We start from the raw sequence: 20,198 nt of genomic DNA, 5'->3' as shown, positions 1-20,198 counted from the left end.
TCAGGGAGGAAGGGACAAGTGAACGGAAATTCCGTAACAGTTGCAATGCTTCTTGTTTTTGTTAAAAAAAATAGTATTCTTGTTCACTTATTCTAATGCAAAAAGGAACAGCTCCTATCTTTAAAAAAGTTTTCCTGCTGTGAGAACCTAAACCAAGATGAATATAAACATGCAAGTTTTCTCTGTACAGGTATCAAAAGTGCTTAATTCCTTTGATTTGAGTAGCAGCTGTCTTTTACATTTTTCAAAAATTCCCCATGCTATAGTGGTCAAAAGAACAAATTCCAGAGGCTGAGAGGAAAACAAATCACATGTCACCACAATGGCACTTTATCTTTACAGCCCGTGAAGGTTCAAGTTTGAAAGCTAGGGCAGACAGTACTGACTCTGGGGGGTGAGAGCATCCAGCACCTTCCAAAGGGGTCAGAACTGCGGTAACTTCTGCTCTGGATGCCCATCTGCCACCAGCACATTTGCATAAAGATAAAAATACCTTGAAATAAACATCAAGGACAGCTTGAAAGGAACAGCTTGAGTGGAGCGTATGTCTGAGGCATAAAGGGCGAGCTCGGTCTCTGTGGGGAGGGTAGGAGGGATGGAGGAGCTGAGCCTAAGTGTAGATGCCTCAGTCCTTTGCATCTTAGACACTAGCTGGGAGGGGCCCTCCCTTTTGTGCAGATAACGTCGCAGGTTGGGTTCTCCCAGAAGTAGGCTCCAGCATGGAGATTAGGCTGTTTACTGGGGTGAATCCTTGAGATCACTGCCTGTGGGAGGGAGGGAGGGAGGGGCAGAAGTGGGACTTGACCAAAAAAGGAACTGAACTGGATGGCAGCCTGGCAGCCTTCTGCCAACCCCAGGGGAGCTCTGGACCTTTAACAGTCTGTCACAGTTGTACTATGTTGGGCCCAAATGGCCAGGCTCTGTCTCTCCTCCCCAGTCACTGGACGCAGGTCATCTAGGAAGGTGGAGATCTTAGGCTACGTGGCTCTCTGCAGCAGAGGCAACGCCGGAGGACCTGAGAGCCTAAGGTGTCTTCTAGCAGGTAGGGCCACAACTCCCTTCCAGAAGGGGCACTGGGGCAGTGCATCTCCATGTCTACTAGACAGTTCTCTGAACTACCTCACAGAGGTCCAGAGGACGGTGCCCAACCCCCTTCCTATGGTCCCACAAAGACATGTGACTTGCCCAAGGTCACATGGCAGTCACTTGCACTACACGGCCTATGATAGGATCTAATGCTTCCTAGGCCATAGCTCTTTCCACAAGGCCCCATGAACACAATCAGGCAGAATGTGGAGGAAACCAAGGTCCCTCAATTTTAATTTTTCTTGAGAGACTTCTTAACCCTTTTGATTTTAACTCGAGGGAAAGAATTCAGTAAGACTGAATACAGCAGGAAAGTATCCTGGGGTGAGGCAAATCACTCATAAGAGACTGCTGGTAAAATACAGACTTTTAAAAATCAAAAAAGGCTAAAGTCGTTCCGTAATCCTCAGTACCGGATAACCTAAGCTGCTCACTTCATTTCGAGAATCTACGTCACCCCCAGGGCCACAATGAGAATTTAACTTACTCTATATTTCCTTGCAGGTCAACTGTAAGTAATTCCTCTCTCTTTTTCAGAATCTGTACAACTGACCCTCTTCCAGCCATGGCCCTTGTCCATGGCCACTTCTCTCCCTTCAGTATTAAGTTTTGTGGACTACGCCTTCAGAGCATAAAATATGGACTAAAACCAGATACAACCTCATCATTTCTTAATCCCAAACAGCATGTTTTATTTGTTTTTTAATTTGGTATTATCAAGTGGAGAGAGATGCTTTTGTCACATTTTATCGTACATATTCCATTTTTCACGGGTATAAAATTTCCTATTGAACCCAGCCTCCCAACCATAATGTCTCCCACCTCAGAGGTTTTCAAACCATTTTCAGGCCAAGAGCTATCAAAAGGGGCACAGCAGGCAACAGATTTTTCACTCTGGTTCTTTGTACTTGATGGAACCAAAGAAGTAAAAACCAACTATGCTTCTGTAATGTTGAAAATGATGAGGTTGTATCTAGTTTTGTCCATATCATATAATCTATAGGCTTAGTCTGCACAACGGGATACTTCTAAAGCAAAGGGTATTGACTGCCCACTTCCTTATTCTAATATTTAAGTAAGAATCTCATTCATTCATTTATTTATTCATTTTGAGTTAGCCTGAACTTATTTGATCCCAAAATCTTGAGTGAAAAGTTGGCATCAAGTCTTTGGGGAGACTATTCAAATAACGTTCCAAGAGATGACGTGAGGTTGTTTGTTGTAAGGGGCTGCCATAGTCTACTCATTGGTTTTTGGTTTTGTTTTGCATTAAAGTGGGAAGAAAACGTAGAAATTAGCAAGTTAGGATACATTACAAGTGAATCTGTAACCCCTGACTGCTAGCTTCAGTTAGATCACTGATGTTGAAAACCATGTAGATGGGTCTCCAGTTAAGCAAGTATGTATCTACGAAGAGGGGGAAGGTGATGGGCTTCTGCTCCCCTTACCTGCTCAAGCATCAGCTCTCTTAACCGTGCAATTTTCTCTCCATCTTCAGGGTGACTTAAGATATATTCTTTGACAAAGAATGCCTAGTAAGAGAAGGGATAGTCAGTTTACTTCAGGAGAGTTACAAAGGAAGTGAAAGACACCGTTGTTGTTTTTTAAAGTCATCTTTAAAGAAATGATACCATTATACACCACTTTTGGGGGACAGACAGTGATTCTGAGTACGGTTAGCTGGTCAGATGGGAATATAAGGAAATGATTGTTAACAGGAGATCAGAGATTGTATAAACTTTGTACCTTTGGTAAAACAAATAGCAAATCCAAATCAATAAGCTTTATGACATTACATCTTAAAATAAATTGCCTTAAGACTCAGAATGATCAAGATGGTGGCCTCACCTTCCAAGCTACTGTACCTTTCTGTTTAAAACTAAGACAGCAGATGAAAAATCCACTTAAAATATCTTCTAAACAAGATCAAATTTTTTTATGTCCAAGAACCACTCTTTGCTCAGGGAAATGGGTTTAGGTAGACATTCATTAAACAATCCCGATACCCTCACTTCTTTTATTCATCCAAGAAAACACACACACACACACACACACACACACACACACACACACACACTTTTATCCTCAAAATATCACATTTTGGGAAACAGAGTAAGTGTGCATCACAAATTACTGTATTTTGCTCTATCTAACAAAGAAATCTGGTTGTGTTAATTGTAGCCCTATGATAGCAGGCTGATGTGATGTGTGCATATTTTGAAAAAAGATTTCTGAAACCTTAAGAAATCACATATGAAAACTTTCAAATGACAATATCTAATCCTCACCTCTTGATACCTGGAAACTCCACCATTAACCGCAGCATCTATAACTCCATTCAGGCACATGGTCAGGGGATTAATATTCTGCATCTGTCTTGTCTGACACTGACTAATCAGAGTCTTCAGCTGCTGATTCTTATTTTCCAATACTTCAGTTGCATTTTCAAGAGGACTCATTTCTACCTGAGAACAAATGAGCATAAATATATATTGGATTTTGTGACATTCAGGAAGAAAGACAAGGGACTTCCCTGGAGGTCCAGTGGTTAAGACTTCACGCTTCCATTGCAGGGGGCACAGGTTCGATCCCTTGTCAGGGAACTAAGATCCTGCATCCCGCATGCCGTGAAGTATGGCCAAAAAAAAAAAAAAAAAAAAAAAGAAAGAAAGAAAGAAAGAAAAGAAAAAAAAAGAAAGACAAAGTAGATTATCCGTGTTCTGAATTATCTGTGCTCCCCCTTGGCTCCCATCAATATCTCTACCAGGGGCCATAGTAGAATAGACAAGGATGTGGAAGACAAATTAGCTGTTTGTAAGGTCTGGGAAGAGAAGGTGATTCTATTCATTGGTTGAAATGTGGTTTGGATAATCAGCACTAATCAACTACATATTAGCAATGCAACAATCAATTTAAACCTTAAAAGAAAATTCAAGCATGTCTTTTAAAACTTGTTTTTCTTTTCTTTTGAAGGCTAAGTGTTCAAGGGCCCTGCATATTATAACGTCTTTCTAGATACTAAATGCAAAGTACCACAGGAGATACAAAGATGCATTTACAGATCCTCTGATGTCAAGGAGATTTCAGCCTGGTTGGGAAGATGGAACATATGCCCATATGAACCCCATATGCATATATAACAGCACCATAAGGTGGCACAGGATGCCACACAGTTGGGAGTTATAGAAAATAAGATACTCATATATGCCGCAGGATTTATTTGTTGAAGGAGAGCCAAATAGAATCATAATGACTTAACAATTCTCGGTTATGGGAGGCCTAATTGTGAAAATGATGAAAGTGCTCTTCAAATGTATAGCACTGTGACTGTTATTGTCACTGACGTTCTCTTTGAAGAGAAGGCCTGCTAAGCTCTCAGCTGTACAATAATTCAAGCTTACTGTAAGCACATTTCAATACTGGTTCTTTCAGTTAAGGAACGTTTTTAAAGGTCACTTAGATCATCTTAAACCAACACTGAAAAGTACTAGAATAATTTGACTATGTCAAAATTAAGAATATATATTCATCAAAAGACACAATAAAGGAGAAGGAAAGATAAACCAGAAAGTAGAAGATATCTGTAACATGTAAAACCGTCAAAGAGCCTATGTCCAGAATATATAAAGAACCCTTATAAACCATTTAAGAGAAAGGCAAACAGCTGAATTAAAAATGGGCAAAGAAGTAGCCACTTTACAAAGGAAGAAACCCAAATGACCAGTAAACATATGAAAAGTGTTGAACCTCATCTGTGATCAAAGAAGTGAAAAATAATACCACAATGACATACTATTAAGCACTCATCAGTATGGCAAAAATAAATATGACACTAGCAAATGAGAGTGAGAATGTGAGCAACTGAATCTCTCAGTTTCTGCTGTTGGAAGTTCAAATTGGTTCAATCACTTTGGAAAACAGTTTGGGATTCTGTATTAAAGATGAAGATATCTATATATTATATTTTATGATCCAGCAATTCTACTCCTAGACATATATCTGAGGAAAAGTATGTGTACCAGGAAACATGTACAAAAGTGTTCATAATCATCTCCAAAACCTGTATGTCCATCAAGAATAGAATGCATAAGCATATTGTAGGATACAATGGAATACTTTACAGCAATGAAAACAAACAAGTCACATATAATAACATGGACTAATGTTACAAATAATACTGAGTGACAGATGCAAATTACAATAGAATATATATAGTATGACACTGTTATACAGGCATACCTCATTTTATTGTACTTTGCTTTATTGTGCTTCACAGATGCTGTGTTGTTTTACAAATTGAGGGTTCACGGAACCCTCTGTTGAATAAGGCTACTGGCCTCGTTTTTTTCAACAGCATTTGCTCACTTCATGTCTCTGTGTCACATTTTGATAATTCTCACAATATTTCAAACTTTTTCATTATTATATTTGTTATGGTGATCTGTGATCAGTGGTCTTTGATGTTGCTATTGTAATTGCTTTGGCATTCTTTTAGCAATACAGTATTTTTAAACTAAGGTATGTACATTTTTTCTTAGACATAATGCTATTACACACAAAACACTGCAGTATAGTATAAACATCACTTTTATATGCACTGGGACACCAACAAATCTGTGTGACTTGCTTTATTGTGGTGGTCTAGAACTGAACCAGCACCATCTCCAAGGTATGCCTGTTCAAAACCAGGCAAAACTAAACTGACTTGTTTAAAGAGGCATATATAGGTAATAAACGAAGCAAGAGAATGGATACCATAAAAATTATGATAGGGAGGGAGTAGCAATTGGGAAAGGATACATGGGAGGCCTATAGGGTGCTACTGGCAATGTTCTGTTTCTTTACCTGAGTGGTGGTAAACAGGATTTTATTTTCCAATTATTTAGGACATTAAACTTTTGTTTTATGATCACAAAAGCTAAATCATAAAGAAGAAGTCTGAGAGCTCTGATGAACTGAAAGTTAAAAAGTGAACAAAACATTTTAGAAACAGAAAGTAGAACAGTGGTTGCCAGGTGCTGGGGGGAGGGGAAAGGGAAATTGTTGTTCAATGCATGGTGCACAACAACGTGCTGTAGTTAATACCACTGTGCTATACATTTAAAAATGATTATGATGGTGACTTTTATGTATTTTTGACCATAGCTAAAAAAATTCATGCTCAACATTATAGATTCGAATGCTATTAATATGAAGAAATTTAAAAAATAAACAAGATACAATAAACACAGACAAAAAACAAATAATAACTTCTGAAAATATTTCCAACATATATTTCAGCTGAATTATTAATATATCTCAAATACTGAAGAAAACTACACGAAGAATATAATCAGTAAATTCGCAAAAAAAGAGTCAATAAATATATGAAAACATATCATCTCCACTAGCACTCAACAAATGCCAAAAAAAATCAACCCTACTGTGATCATTTTTGATCTATTATTTGGAACTTTTAAAATAATATTCAACAGGGCTTCCCTGGTGGCGCAGTGGTTGAGAGTCCACCTGCTGATGCAGGGGACACGGGTTTGTGACCTGGTCCGGGAAGATCCCACGTGCCGCGGAGCAGCTGGGCCCGTGAGCCATGGCCGCTGAGCCTGCGCGTCCGGAGCCTGTGCTCCGCAGCGGGAGAGGCCACAGCGCTGAGAGGCCCGCGTACTGCAAAAAATAAAAATAAAATAAAATAAAAAAATAATAATATTCAACAGCCAGTGCTGAAGAGAATCCTGGGAAAATGGTTATTCCCAAGAACAGCTATATACTCCAGACAGGGCATAAACTGATACATGCCATTGCTGATCAATGAATCAAAGGTTATACTGTGGACCCTTTGATAGCTCAATTCACTTCTAGGGAAATTATTCTAAGGAGATGATTAAAGAAGTGTGCAAAGAATAATGTGTAAAAATGTTCTTCAAGGAATTATTTTCCTTTATTCCCAGTTTGTGATCCTTAATTCCCATTTACCACTAAAAAGAATCAGGAGTCATTGGAGAAATGGTTGCTTTCGGGTCTGGGGCAGGATTGTACAAGTGAGCCTGGACTACCCAGCCATACCAGTAAGCAAGGAAGGCAGCTGGAGGAAGGCATTAGAGCAGCTGGCCTGTGGTCCATTCACTCTCTTTACTGGAGGGATGTCCTTTGGGAACAGAAAAGAAAGCAGGTGACCTGGTCTTATCTCCTTGTCAATTGAACCTTCAAATAAAAAGACTAACTGCTAGGAGGAAGAAGTGGTATCTATGGAATGCCCTTAGCGGGAAGTCCCCAGCTAAAGGATTGCTTACAGTAAATAAACCCAGAGTCCATAAGGCACACGTCCCTAGAGAATGTCCCAGAGAAGCTTGACAACTCTCTGGAGTATAAAATGGAATATTTCACAATTTAAATTTCATAATTGAAACGTGCCCTTTGTATGAGGAACTCTGTGAACTTCACTTGGACACTCTGTCTCTTAATCAGGATTATTACTGACGTGGAGAAGAAGGACGTGGAGGACAAGACTTGAGGTCTCAGATGTCTCTCTGCTTCATCTGAGCCTCCTGATTGCCTAAAAGTTATTAGTAAAGCTTGATGCTGATTCCTATGCTTGATTTGACAAACCGGTCCTGTGTGTTAGCTCAGTAACAAAGACAACTTGGATACTGTCAAAAAGACTGAGGAACCAATTTGAAGAGGCTCCCAATGGGCAAAATGGAACAATTTGAAAAATGATGAGTCATAATTGCAATGGATTGAAACAAAACAAACACGTTTAAATCCATGAGTTACTACTGATACTAAAACCCAAACTAACCAAACAAAAGCCTCTTTGGTCACTTTTAAAGGGCGTTAGGGAACCAAATTATTATTTTGAAAACTGGCAGGGCAATTCCATGGTGGGCCGGTGGTTAGGATTCTGCACTTTCACTGCTGAGGGTGCCCTCTGTGTGAGGAACCAGGGTTCAATCCCTGGTCGGGGAACTAAGATCCCACAAGCTTCGTGGTGTGGGAAAAAAAAAAGAAACCATGAAAACTGGTAAATAAAAGGAAAGAATAGAGCATTATCCTTCCTTTCCTATACCTTAGGGTAATCAAATCGGTGATGAGGGCATGTTTCTCTTTACAGAAGTATTCCAATCAACAAACAAAGAAAGAACGATAAAATACCACCATTTTGTAACCCTTAAGAGATGACTGGATGGGGGCAACGAGCGTCACTGGCTGCCAACCAGAGCATATAACACAACCCATGAAGTAGTCTTGCAAAAAATGAAAAGATAAAAAATAAAAACAAAATAACATCTTATCAAGCTTCTAGATCTAACTGCTAATTTACAAAAAAAAAATAGGAAGAAACATGTTAAATGATCCCACTGATTCACAGTCTGCAAAATCCATACTTAAGGAAACACTTCAGGATAAACAACCTGGATTCTTCAACCAAAAAACTTCAAGGAAAATAAATTAATTCGGGGGAACCTACAGATCAAATAGGATCTAGGAGGTATTTCAACCAATTTCAATGTGTGGCCCTTATTTGGGTCCAGATTCAAACAACAGATGACAAAAACAAACAAAAACCTATAAAATAAAGACTTGGAGAACTGTGAATAAACTGGATATTTTATGATCAAGGAATTATTGTTAAAATTTTTAGATGGAATAATGGTATTATGGTTATGTTTTTGGTTAATATACAGACTAAAATATTCTTACATAGCTGAAATGATGTCTGAGATTTACTTCAAAATAATCCAGTGTGAAAGGGAATGGAGGGAGGTGTAGATGGAACAAAATTAGCCTTTTTGATAGCTGGTGAAATAAAATGATGGGTAAACCAGGTTCGTTATATATTTTCTCTATTTTTATTTGATATAACTTTAGATTAAAAAGGACACTGGGGCTGTGTACAGAAGTGATTGCAGCAGGGGGAGGGCAGAAGGGCACAAGGTGACCTCTTATACTACTGCAGAAATCGGGCACTAGATGGCACTATCAGTAGGGAGGTGAGGGGTGGTCGGATCCTGGGTAATTTTGAAAGTACCATAGAGCCACACGATTTTCTGATGGATATGATGTGAAGTGTGATGATATTGTCATTATCTTTAGAGTTTAAAAAATCATTATTTGTACATTCTATTTTATAGCTTTTTCATCGTGTTTAAAAATTTTTAAATAAGCTTACTTTTTAATCAAAAAAATAAAGATCCTGTTTGTTTTGAAAACAATAAAAACAATTACTGAGGAAACAATTGTTCAAAGGCATTATCATCTTTGAAAGAATGGGAGAATATGTTCAATAATATGTTCTGGGGTTACGATTTAGAGAATAAAGGCCCGCAGTCTCATCTGAAATCTCTGCTGCTACATGTTTTCAGAACTCAGAATATTTCTGATTTTAGAAAGGTAACATAGGGTGCATATAGTATATTATGTAATCCTCAAGATGTGAAAACATCTTTTGGTATTCAGAATCCTTCAGATTCTGGCATGGCACATAAGGAATTTCAATTCAGTGTGGCATATATGTATTGAGTACCCACTCTGTGCCCAGATCTTCAGGACCTTCCACACTAGGAATTAAAGCAGTAAACCAGCTTTAATAGAAGGTGGGGACATGCCAGGCAGTGGGAATAAGCGAAAGACATGAGGTTGTCAGAAGTGGGCTGTGTTCAGGGAACAGAATAGCCCAGTTGGGTTTGTTCTGTTTGACAGAATATAAGATTGCATATTCGAATGAAGTAGGCAGCTGACGTTTGAAAGGCTGTGTTTAGTGATGCTCCTTTAATCGTTATCAGCACGCTGCTTTTTATTAGCGGGGTGTATGTGTGTGTGTATATAATATTTCCAAGGTTAGGAACATTGGTGAGTGTCACAGAATTTAATGCTCTCGGTAGCAAGCAGCTGACAAAGCTCTCTGAATCATTAATGCAGCATGGATGACTAAGAACATCTCTGTGGGTTGGGCCCATGCCATTCAGCAGGAAGCAAAACAATAAGACTTTCTGAGCACTGATGTCAGCAGCCTCTCCTCTTCCGCGAAGGCTGCAGGGTCCACCATGTAAGCAACCAGCTTTGTGGACCCTTGACTCAGACCTGACAAGAACACAACCACACTGATGTAATCTGCTGGACTGAGTTCAATTTGTTAAGGGAGCTGTATGAATTTTTCCACCCAGCAAAATGAAGATGCCATTAAATCCTTAGTGTGATTGAATAGGATAAGCTGAGGGTGGTTTCAATGCTGAGAGAGATTTCAGGTAGGATAAGCCATTCTTGGAAGACAATTTGGGCAAGAACTGCTCTTTCTTGTTCATTGACAGAGTGGACTTGTTACTTAAAAAAAGGAAGGGGTTAAATGGTATTTTCACAATTGGCACATTTTCTATTAGCCAGAGGACAGTGGCTGGCCCGAGACATGATGGACATACCAAGGGTGGGAGAAGGGATGCTTGAGATTGCAGGGCTGTGGCTGACAGCAAGGTGCTGGCAGCTTGAAGAGCAGCCCAAGCACGGGGCGGGGTCTCAGTCCGGATGTGGCTACCTTCGGCAACTGCTCTCTCTGTTTCCACAACTGGGGACTGGAGCTGGGAGGCGTGCTTTACAACCCGAAGGCTTCTTGGCTGCTGTGGTTTCCAGGTTCTATAATGACACCCGCTGATTTCTCCACTGGTGCCCAGGGAGACTAACACAGCAGCATCCCTTCTACTGTGAACTGTGACAGCATGGACGTACTGTGTGTCAAATACTGTGCCGGGGCTTGACACTGGCTTCGTGTTGCCTTATAAGGCTAGAAGTGATAAACATAGCTGGCTTTGGAGTCAGAAAAATCTGGGTTCGAGTTTATCTTTTTTCAATATCTTGCTATGGAACCTCTGGCAAAGGCTTTTAACCTCTTGTCAAAACTTGTGAAAATGGGGATAAGAATACATACCTCAGATATGGAGAAATGAGAACCCTAGTCCACTGCTGGTGGGAATGTAAACTGCTTCAATCACCTTGGAAAATAGTATGGAGGTTCCTCAAAAAACTAAAAGCAGAACCACCATATGATCCAGCAATGCCACTCCTAGCTATATAGCCAAAGAAAATGAAAATACTAATTCAAAAAGATACATGCACCTCAATGTTCCTAGCAGCATTGTGTACAATAGCCAAGATATACAAGCAATCTGAGGGTCCAGCCACAGATGAATGGAGAGAGAAGATTTGAGATATATATATATATATCTACACACACACACACACACACACACACACACACACACACACCGGAATATTACTGAGCCATAGAAAAGAATGAAATTCTGCCATTTGCAACAATGTGGATGGACCTAGAGGGTATTATACTTAGTGAAATAAGTCAGACAGAGAAAGACAAATACTCTGCTACCACTTATATGGGGAATCCGAAAGTAAAATAAATGTGTATAACAAAACAAACAAAACAGAATACATACCTTGTAGCTTTAGTATGGTGATTAAATTAGTTAATGTAGGTAACTTTCTTCCAGTGGCCTGGCACTGAAGGTAAGCAGTGAAGGTCACATAGCTAGAGTAGTTAGGAGAGCTGGAATTTCAGTTCTTCTAACTCAAGGGCCCGAGGTGTTGACATGCTGCAGTCATTGCTATTTTTGAGGAATCCCTCTGGCTGGCTGGGCTAGGTCAATGGTAATGTTCCCCTTCCAGCTTTGGTCACAGTGGTCAATAAATATCACAAACATTCACTAACTTACTATGAGTGTTTCCAGGGACTTCGAGTCCCAAGCAGAAGCAATAAATATACAGACTGACACCTGATGAGGTGATGAGAAAGTTCTTGAGAATAAGCTCTGATCCTTACCACTTCACGCTTCTCCACTTCAAACCAGCGGGAAATTCCGGGTAAACTCTGCACCAAGTATAATGATGTTCTCTCCACCCAGAGACTCTACGAAATACAAAACAAATTAAGTCCCCAAGTTACCTTTCTTTCTAGTTACTGAGCTATGACTAATGTTTGCCGTTCAGTTTTATCAAGTTTTCGGTTTTGTCAGCTTTTCTTTAGTATTCATTCCAGTACTTCATCAACCCCTTTGCACTCAGAAAGCTATCTCAGTAAGACACACTGAAGCTTATGTAAAGTTCATTGTATATCATCTGAAACTTTTTTCTGTGTAGAATAAATCATCTACTCCAGACAGCATGCTTAAAAATATAAAAACAGGTCATCACATTATTTTTTTTACTATTTCCTCTAAGTTTCTAATTTAAACTCTCTCTACTCTGCAAGGGGTCTAGCCATTTTTATTTGGAAGAGGTAAGTAATAGTATCAGCTATTCGACACGGGATTAGAATCACAGAATCCTCAAGGAGGAAAGGGCTTTAGGAATCACACAGCCTGATCTTTCTGTTTTAAAGATGACAACACTAAGTCTTCAAGAGGCATGTGACCTGCTCAAAGCTACCTTCCCATCACCTGTAGAGCTGCCCCTAGGACCCCTGCACTAGAACTTCCGACTTCTCCGTTGCTACAGGCACTGTGCCACGTTTTCTCGTGCCGATATTCACTGCTGTGATCCAGGAGGATCTGTATGTAAGAGCCAGGGCTCCCCTGGCCAGGATGAGCACCCTCGTGACACGTGAAACCATGGCTGCCTTTGGTAAGAGCTGCTGTTGATGACGACTTTCTCTTTTGTCAACCAGGCTTCTGGAGGCTTCTGCATCTCTGCCTCATGTTTCTTACTTAAACAAAGCGTATTCCTGCGTGGATAATAAACTTGACAAAATCCCTGAAATAGTGCCATTTATTCAACAACAACAACAAATGGAAGTATTTCTTTGTGCCAGCCAAGACCTACTGCAATGAATAGGGCAGAGGCCTGGTGACAGGGGCCCCGCGTGCTCTGCTGGTGACAGGGGGGTAAGCAGATCCAGAAGGGTTCAGGGAGAGGAGAAAGGAATGCTCCAGGTGCTGGGGGAAAACAGAGGAGAAAGCAGGCGTGCCCAGCACCCTGTGGGAGGAGGACAGCGCTTCTCAGAGAAGGTGACACGTGAGCGGAATTTTGAAGAGCGAGTAGGAGTTTGCCAGGCAGAGAGCGGGGGAGACAGTGCAGGCAGCAGGAAGCAGCAGGCGCAGAGATGCGAGCGGCTTGTGAAAGGGCGGCTTGTGAAAGGGCATGGCAGGAGATGGAGGGAGAAGCTCGGTGCTGCAGGAGCTGACAGGGAGGGTGGGTGAGTGCAAGGGCAGTTTGGAGCCAGATGCTGAGGGCTGTGAGCACAGGAGTGAGGAGCCAGATTTATTTATTTATTTTAGGAGGGTTGCTACAACACTGATAAATATTTAACGTGATGGCCAAGAGGAAATGTGGTGCAGCGGAAAAAGCAATGGAGATGGCATCAGAAGGTGCGGGTTCTAGTGCAGGGTCCGGGGTAATTAGAACGCCACTCTGAGCAAGTCATCTGTCCAACTCTGGTGGATCTTGGACTTTTTACCTACTGGAAACTTGCAATGAAAACTCTATTACACATTAATGATCTTTAATTGGTTTTGGAAGGGCAAAAGAAAAATTAAGGTATCCAAAAGGATTAGAAAATGGTCATGGATCTTTTCAATAACATCCTAGTGCTATTTTCCAGTGGTTTCCTGGCCTTGATATTTAACCCATCAACCTCCTTGCCCAAAGGACTATGCTTTGCTCAGTCCCATCATAACAGTGCAAAACTATCCAGCTTTCCCTCTGATCACTTGGCTGTGAGTAACTCCTGCAGTTGCTGCTGGGAGCACTGGGGACTGACACTTAGGCAGGGGTGACAAGGCAAGTTCACATCAGACAATCATAGCTGATAGGAGAACATCTCCCAGCTTAAGTAGAGACGCTGTGATGAAAGAAGCTAAGCCAAGTCACCCACAATCCTACATTCATTTTACATTCTCTGTTTAGAGGGAAATACTGACTAACTGAGGATCTGTGTGGTTTCACTTTGTCCCTGTTAACAAGGAAAGAGCAGATTATAATTTATCGGTGGAACAATCTTGCCCCTTTCCCCCAGGGTGGCTGTGAGAAACCTTGCCCCTTCCGGCTGAGAGAGAATTAGCAAGGCATATCGGAACTACTGAGGATGGAGGACTCAACCCGTGCAAACAGTCTATGGTTTGTTTTTATTCTGGGTCCTCTCAGAAGTTCTAGTTACACACCATTCTAATAAGAAAATGCAGCAAAAGATAGCACAGAACTCTCCCACTGCACCAGCAGGCTCCCCAGTGGTTCTGTCTCAGAATCCCCTGTTCCTTCAGTATCCTTTACTCACGGCAGTCTCTTGTAACTGAGAATAAATATCCTGAGGTTCCCACAGTTGGTTAAACGTGAATGAATGAGAGGACTGAGATGAATCATGAAAGCTCAAAAACTGGACCGAGGACCACTGCCATTAGAATCGTCATAAACGTCAGGGCTTCCTCTATGACCCAATGAGTCAGAATTCCTGGGCTAAGAAATCTGCTTGATGAGAAAGCACCCCATGTCACCCTGATACACGGTAGAGTTTGAGAACAACTAGACCACATGATTTCTGGTCCCTTCCAGCTTTATCACTTGACTCTATTCTGAGTAAATATTTATCAAGCATTTTGCCCCCAGGAGTTCACAGTCTATCTGAGGAAACCGCGTGTCATAAGAACGACCTAGTACCTTGAATTCATTCTCTTTATCTTTAGTGCCTTTGTGAAATGGTCTGTCGTAGCGGAATTTCCAGATGTGATTCACTTTATAGAAACTTTTGATGTTGTCCGGGACACCCTCTCTCTGCAGGACCTCCTGGCTGTCCGGGATGGGAGTCACGGCATATATCTGCAAATCTAGGATTCAAGAGTCAAGGAGGGAACCTGACTTGGCAAACTCTGTGGCAGTCTGGCTCGAGCTGAGCTGTGGCAGAGAGAAGAGGCTGGGGAACAATCTGGTGTTTCTATCTGGAGCCAAGTCAAAACTGCCAAGAAGGCGCCAAGAACTCGGTTCATAGCAAATCACCTCTCAAACTTCAAGCCTTCAAGTAGTTTTACATAGGTGATTCTGACAAAGTATCAGTTTGAAATTTCTATGTCCTGTGAATTTATTTATCATTGACTTTTTTTTCTCTTTGGTTGGGGGTGGGTGGGAATGGCTTGGATCTCACATACTCAAGATTGGTTTAATTTTAATCCTGGGTCATGAGACACTCTGATCTTTAGTGCATGTATGGTCTTTTTAAAATTTGTTTGTAAAACAATGTACAAATACCCATGCAACCAAAGACAGTAACCAGTACTGATAGTAACGCATATGCTCCTGTCTCCAGCCTTCCCACATTTGTGGTATCCGCTCTCTCAAGTCTTGTATTGACAAGCAGAGTGTTTAGTTGTAGTTGATACTTTTAAAAACTACTTTAAAGGCTATCGTATTTACTTGTATGTTTACCTTCTTCTCTTCTCAATCAAAGAAGGATAGCAAAATGTTTTCCTTACATAACTTCTTGCTTCTGGTGCATTTAAGTTTCTACTTTGAAATGGCATCTGTAATTTTCAGGGGGAGTTTCTGGTCTTCTTTAAGATCATCAGTTTCAGAAAAAGACAGAGGAATTCAGAAAAGAGTGCTGGGGTGAATTCCCTTTGCCTCTAATGCTTGTGTAATTTCAGTTGAGTTGTTCATGTTTAGACAATGGGAGTGTCAATTATACGGCAATTATTAAATGATGAAGTGCTGTCCAGGATGCCATGGCTAAGAGTCCCTGGAAGATACGGGGCGGGGGCGGGGGGACTCTCTTCCCTTCCATCCAGAATAAAAATAGCAAGGGAAAACGGGGTAATGATATGTCCCAATAAACATAGTGCTATCATTTCCTTGAACTGAATTCAAGTAGTTTCTACAGGGGATGCCAGAGGAAAATTATTCTAAGGGAAATCCCTAAAAAGGAGCTTTAAAAGCAGGGCTGAGATACAGAAAAGTGGTAACTAAAAGGAGGAAAATTCTTTAACAGAATCCTTAAGGGATTTCTTTTCAACTAAATCATGAGAATAACTATCATAATTCTGTCTGGAAGGAGCTAACCTAAAATTAAGACGATGAGAAAGAGGGAGCGTAACAACAGAGCTACTGAAAAGGGATCGGTAGTTGAACCACCTGCATGAAAATGCTCTGCAGCTAAAGGCCCGTGTGATCTAACTGGAATCCAGCCCTTCTAGGTGTGGATACACTGAGCTTCTGCCTGGAAGATGGTCTCGTCGGGCTGGTTGGCATGCTGCATGGCGATGGCGTGGGGGAACTCGTTCAGCATTCTCTGCTGGAAGGCCTCCAGCCTTTCGTAGTCATGCCCTCGACACACAAACTCTTTATTCTGGAGGTGAAATCAGAAAAAAAAAAAATTAGGACCATATAATTGGGTGCTTTAATTACAGAGAGAAGCCAAAATAAATGACACTGGCGGTAACTAAGCATAGGCCCAACATCAACAGACTATAACCAAAAAAATACACTGAAACAGTCTAAAGAATTTACCCAAATATTAAAAATGCTAAGCAAAGGTCATGAGCATAACTCCCTATTGCTTTTAATAAGTTCCGGTAGCATGCCTCACTCTTCTGGGTTCACCTGCATGAGGTGCAAAGGGGCGTCTGATTCTCAGAGCACCGAAGCGCAAAACAAAGCAATCCTGTTCCCTCCAATGTTAGCGAACACATGTGTTACAGATTATTTTCATAAACTGGATATCAAGTTAAGTGGATAAATTTTCAATCTGGAAGAAAGCAAACTGAGTGCAATCTCTAAAAATACATTTTACTGCACTCTTTCTACAAAGGTCACTGAGATCGCCCTTAACACGTTCATTCCTAGATCCTTCCGTATAAAGGAAGACTAGGCCTGTCTACATTCCAGTTCTCAACAGGGCTGGCACCGGATGCTTCCCTGCCATCCCCAACTCAGCTCAGCCTTCTGTAGCCAGGAATCCTGTTAACTGGCTGAAGCTAAGATTTGGGACTTTTAAGGTCTTGCTAAATTTTTGTCTGTTTTTGGTTTTGTTCTTACAATATGTATAAACATTCTGTGGTTAGGACTCTCTCTCACTGAGGAAAGAATGGTGAAGGTCATCCTTGATGGAGGCTACAGAGCTGGAAAGATGGGCACGTTTCTAACAAGTGCCTTTATGATTCGTTTATCGATAAGGAGGAACTCTTTCTGACAGTTTAATGATAATGAAATTATAATTGTTGAGCACAATCATTGACTAGGCTCTCTGCACATACCTTATTTAACTCAAATAAACTTGAGAGGTTGTTACCTCCGCCCCCCATTTTATAATTGAGAACCGAGGATCAAAATGGTTACATACTTTGTATGAGATTTAAGCTCAGGTCTGAGTCCAAGGCCTGAGCTCTCTCTGTTCTGAATGTGGCCTGGTACATCCAGGAAAAACTCCTAGGAGCTACTGAGACCAAGAGAGATTGTGGGATAACGTGCCTTGCAGATCTTTAAGAAATACAGTGATTTGTGGTCTGGGGAGTTAAGGCCCAAGGGTCTCAGTGTTTCTCAGCTCTGTGAGGTTTCTGTGATTGCGTCTGTGATTGCGTCAAATGCCCCAAGGAAGAAGTCTGGGCCAAAGTGAGGAAGTTAAAAACCACCCGTGGGCAGAGGGCTCGGGGTTGCAGCTGAGAAAAAGCAGCTGCAGGCACGCAGAGGAAACAACAGCAGGACTGGGTGCTGAGAACCTGCCACAATTCCCCACAAGCCTCTCACTAAATCACGACCCTTTGAAAAACACAAGCTAAGACAGACTCCCTAGAAATTAAGACCCCCCCCCCAAACAATCCTATATTTAAAACTTTCTTGATAGAAGTTATACCTTCTGATGCTGTATTATTTGTTTTTTTTCTACTCAAAAGATAATCAACAAGGACCTACTGTATAGCACAGGGAACTCTACTCAATACTCTTTAATAACCTGTATGGGAAAAGAATCTGAAAAAGAATAGATGTATGTATATGTATAACTGAATCACTTTGCTGTACACCTGAAACTAATACAACATTGTAAATCAACTATACTCCAATATAAAATAAACTTTTTAAAAAAGATAATAAATTTGCTTGATAAAATAAGATAATACATACCTTCCTGCATCTTACAGAAGTCCCCAAATAAATATCTGAATACTCAAAAAACTGAAACAGTTCTAAAAAAATGCTTATACATCACAACAATTTGTAAAATCAGGGGAGTTCCTCTAAGTGTAAAGTCATTCAGTGGTATTAAGAAATCATTTTGGAATAAACATAAATTTTGTGTCTGATATTTGAGTTTCTGAGAAATAAAGAGGAATTAAGCATTTCCTCCATCAATGCTTTTTTTTTTTTAAACCACAGCTTTACTGAGATGCAGTTCACATACCATAAAATTCACGCTTTTGAAGTATGCAATTCAGTTGCTTTTAGTATATTCACAGAGTTGTGCAACAATCAGCATTATCTAATTTCAGATTATTTTCATTACCTCAAAAAGGAACTCATGCCCATTAGCAGTCACTCCCTAGTTCCCCTCCCCTCAGTCCTTGGCAACCACTAATCTATTTTCTGTTTCCATAGATTTGCCTATTCTGGACATTTCATATAAATGGAATTACATAACACGTAGCCTTTTGTGACTGGCTTCTTTCACTTATAATATTCTCAAGGTTCAACCGTTTTGTAGCATATATCATTATCTCATTCCTTTCTTATTGCTGAATATTCCATTGTATAGCTGTACCATATTTTGTTTATCCATTCATCAGTGGATGGACATTTGGACAATTTCCTTGTTTTGGCAATTATGAATAATGCTGCTATGAATACTCGTGTACATGTCTTTGTGTGGCTCTATGTTTTCAATTCTCTTGATTATACATACCTAGGAGTGGAATTGCTGGGTCATATTTATTAATACTTACTTTTTTTTAATCGTCTTTTTTTTTTTTTTAAAGGAAATACATACCTGTGGTATAAAGAATTCCCAAATAGCACAGGGCATACAATAAAAAGTAAATCTTTTTCCCATCCTTGACCTCAGTCATTCTCCTTAGACAAATCATTATTCAAACATATTCTATGCATATAAAACATTGTCAGTAAAGAACCCATTTTCCATGATGGTAAAAAAACCCTACTTTGACCATACAATCATATAAATATATTAATTTATTTGAGCTTTAAACATTTTCTGGAAATTGATCAAACAATGAAAGGAAATTTTTAATGTTGACATTTGTTTGTTTTTAAATCAAAGAACAGACTAGAATCTGATTTCCTAAAAAAAGGTCTAGCCTCATGATTCCAAAGGGTACAGTGCTCTTTAGAAACCAATAGAGGGTGACCCTTCTCTTTCATTTTGAAGGAAATGCCATTTATTTCTAGAAAAACTGTTTCGAAAGAACAGTGATACAGAGATTGATTTATTCCAATGGACTTTTCAACAAAATTCATTTTATTAGCCGATGCAGTCCTCTAATTTGCTAAATTCCCTTTAAAATTATGGCTCCTAAACTGCTTCTGATTTTACACTATTAATTAACACTAATTGCACATACTAGATAGACATCTAGGATACTTCATAATACACTTGCAAGCTGAATTCAGAATTTGATCAGGGCTACAACACTTTTGTGGGCTGCTTTCTCTATAAAAAATATTAAAAATCATATTGTATGACTCATTTGGTATAAAGACAAATAGATGAATAATAATCTAATGTATAATATACATTATAATATATACTATAACATTTTCTTTAACCTAAAAGTTCACTTTTTTCTGGGACTTTCCGGGCAGTCCAGTGGTTAGGACTTCACCTTCCAATGCAAGGGGTGTGGGCTCCATCCCTGGTTGGGGAGCTGAGATCCCACATGCCTCATGGCCAAAACACCAAAACATTAAAAAAAAACAGAAGCAATATTTTAATAAATTCAATAAAGACTTTAAAAATAGTCCACATCAAAAAAAAATCAAAAAAAAAGTTTACTTTTTTCTTCTGATTTTTAAAAGAAATTAAAACAGTTTTATGGGCCATCTAAGAATAATATGGTCTCTAAACACTGTAGGTACTGTGCATAATGGATTAGGTAGCCCTGAGTACGATAAGAAAACAT

The 20,198-nt window shown here is 40.0% G+C and overlaps 1 protein-coding gene across 1 annotated transcript in view; it reads right to left on the bottom strand.

The window, feature by feature from the left end:
* Nucleotides 1-20,198, bottom strand: part of DOCK4 (dedicator of cytokinesis 4) — a gene marked incomplete at its 5' end in the record, with an annotated part of 331,569 nt that overhangs the window by 15,390 nt on the left and 295,981 nt on the right. Inside the window, 5 exons of the mRNA XM_082661517.1 lie at nt 2,535-2,618; nt 3,375-3,551; nt 11,912-11,998; nt 14,740-14,906; nt 16,276-16,417. Coding sequence (XP_082517643.1) covers nt 2,535-2,618; nt 3,375-3,551; nt 11,912-11,998; nt 14,740-14,906; nt 16,276-16,417 — 657 coding nt within the window. The remainder of the gene's footprint in view (nt 1-2,534; nt 2,619-3,374; nt 3,552-11,911; nt 11,999-14,739; nt 14,907-16,275; nt 16,418-20,198) is intronic.

This window comes from Grampus griseus (genome assembly GCF_964374135.1).
Source record: "Grampus griseus genome assembly, chromosome: 9".
Taxonomy (NCBI): domain Eukaryota; kingdom Metazoa; phylum Chordata; class Mammalia; order Artiodactyla; family Delphinidae; genus Grampus; species Grampus griseus.
This window is presented reverse-complemented; position numbering and strand designations above follow the sequence as displayed.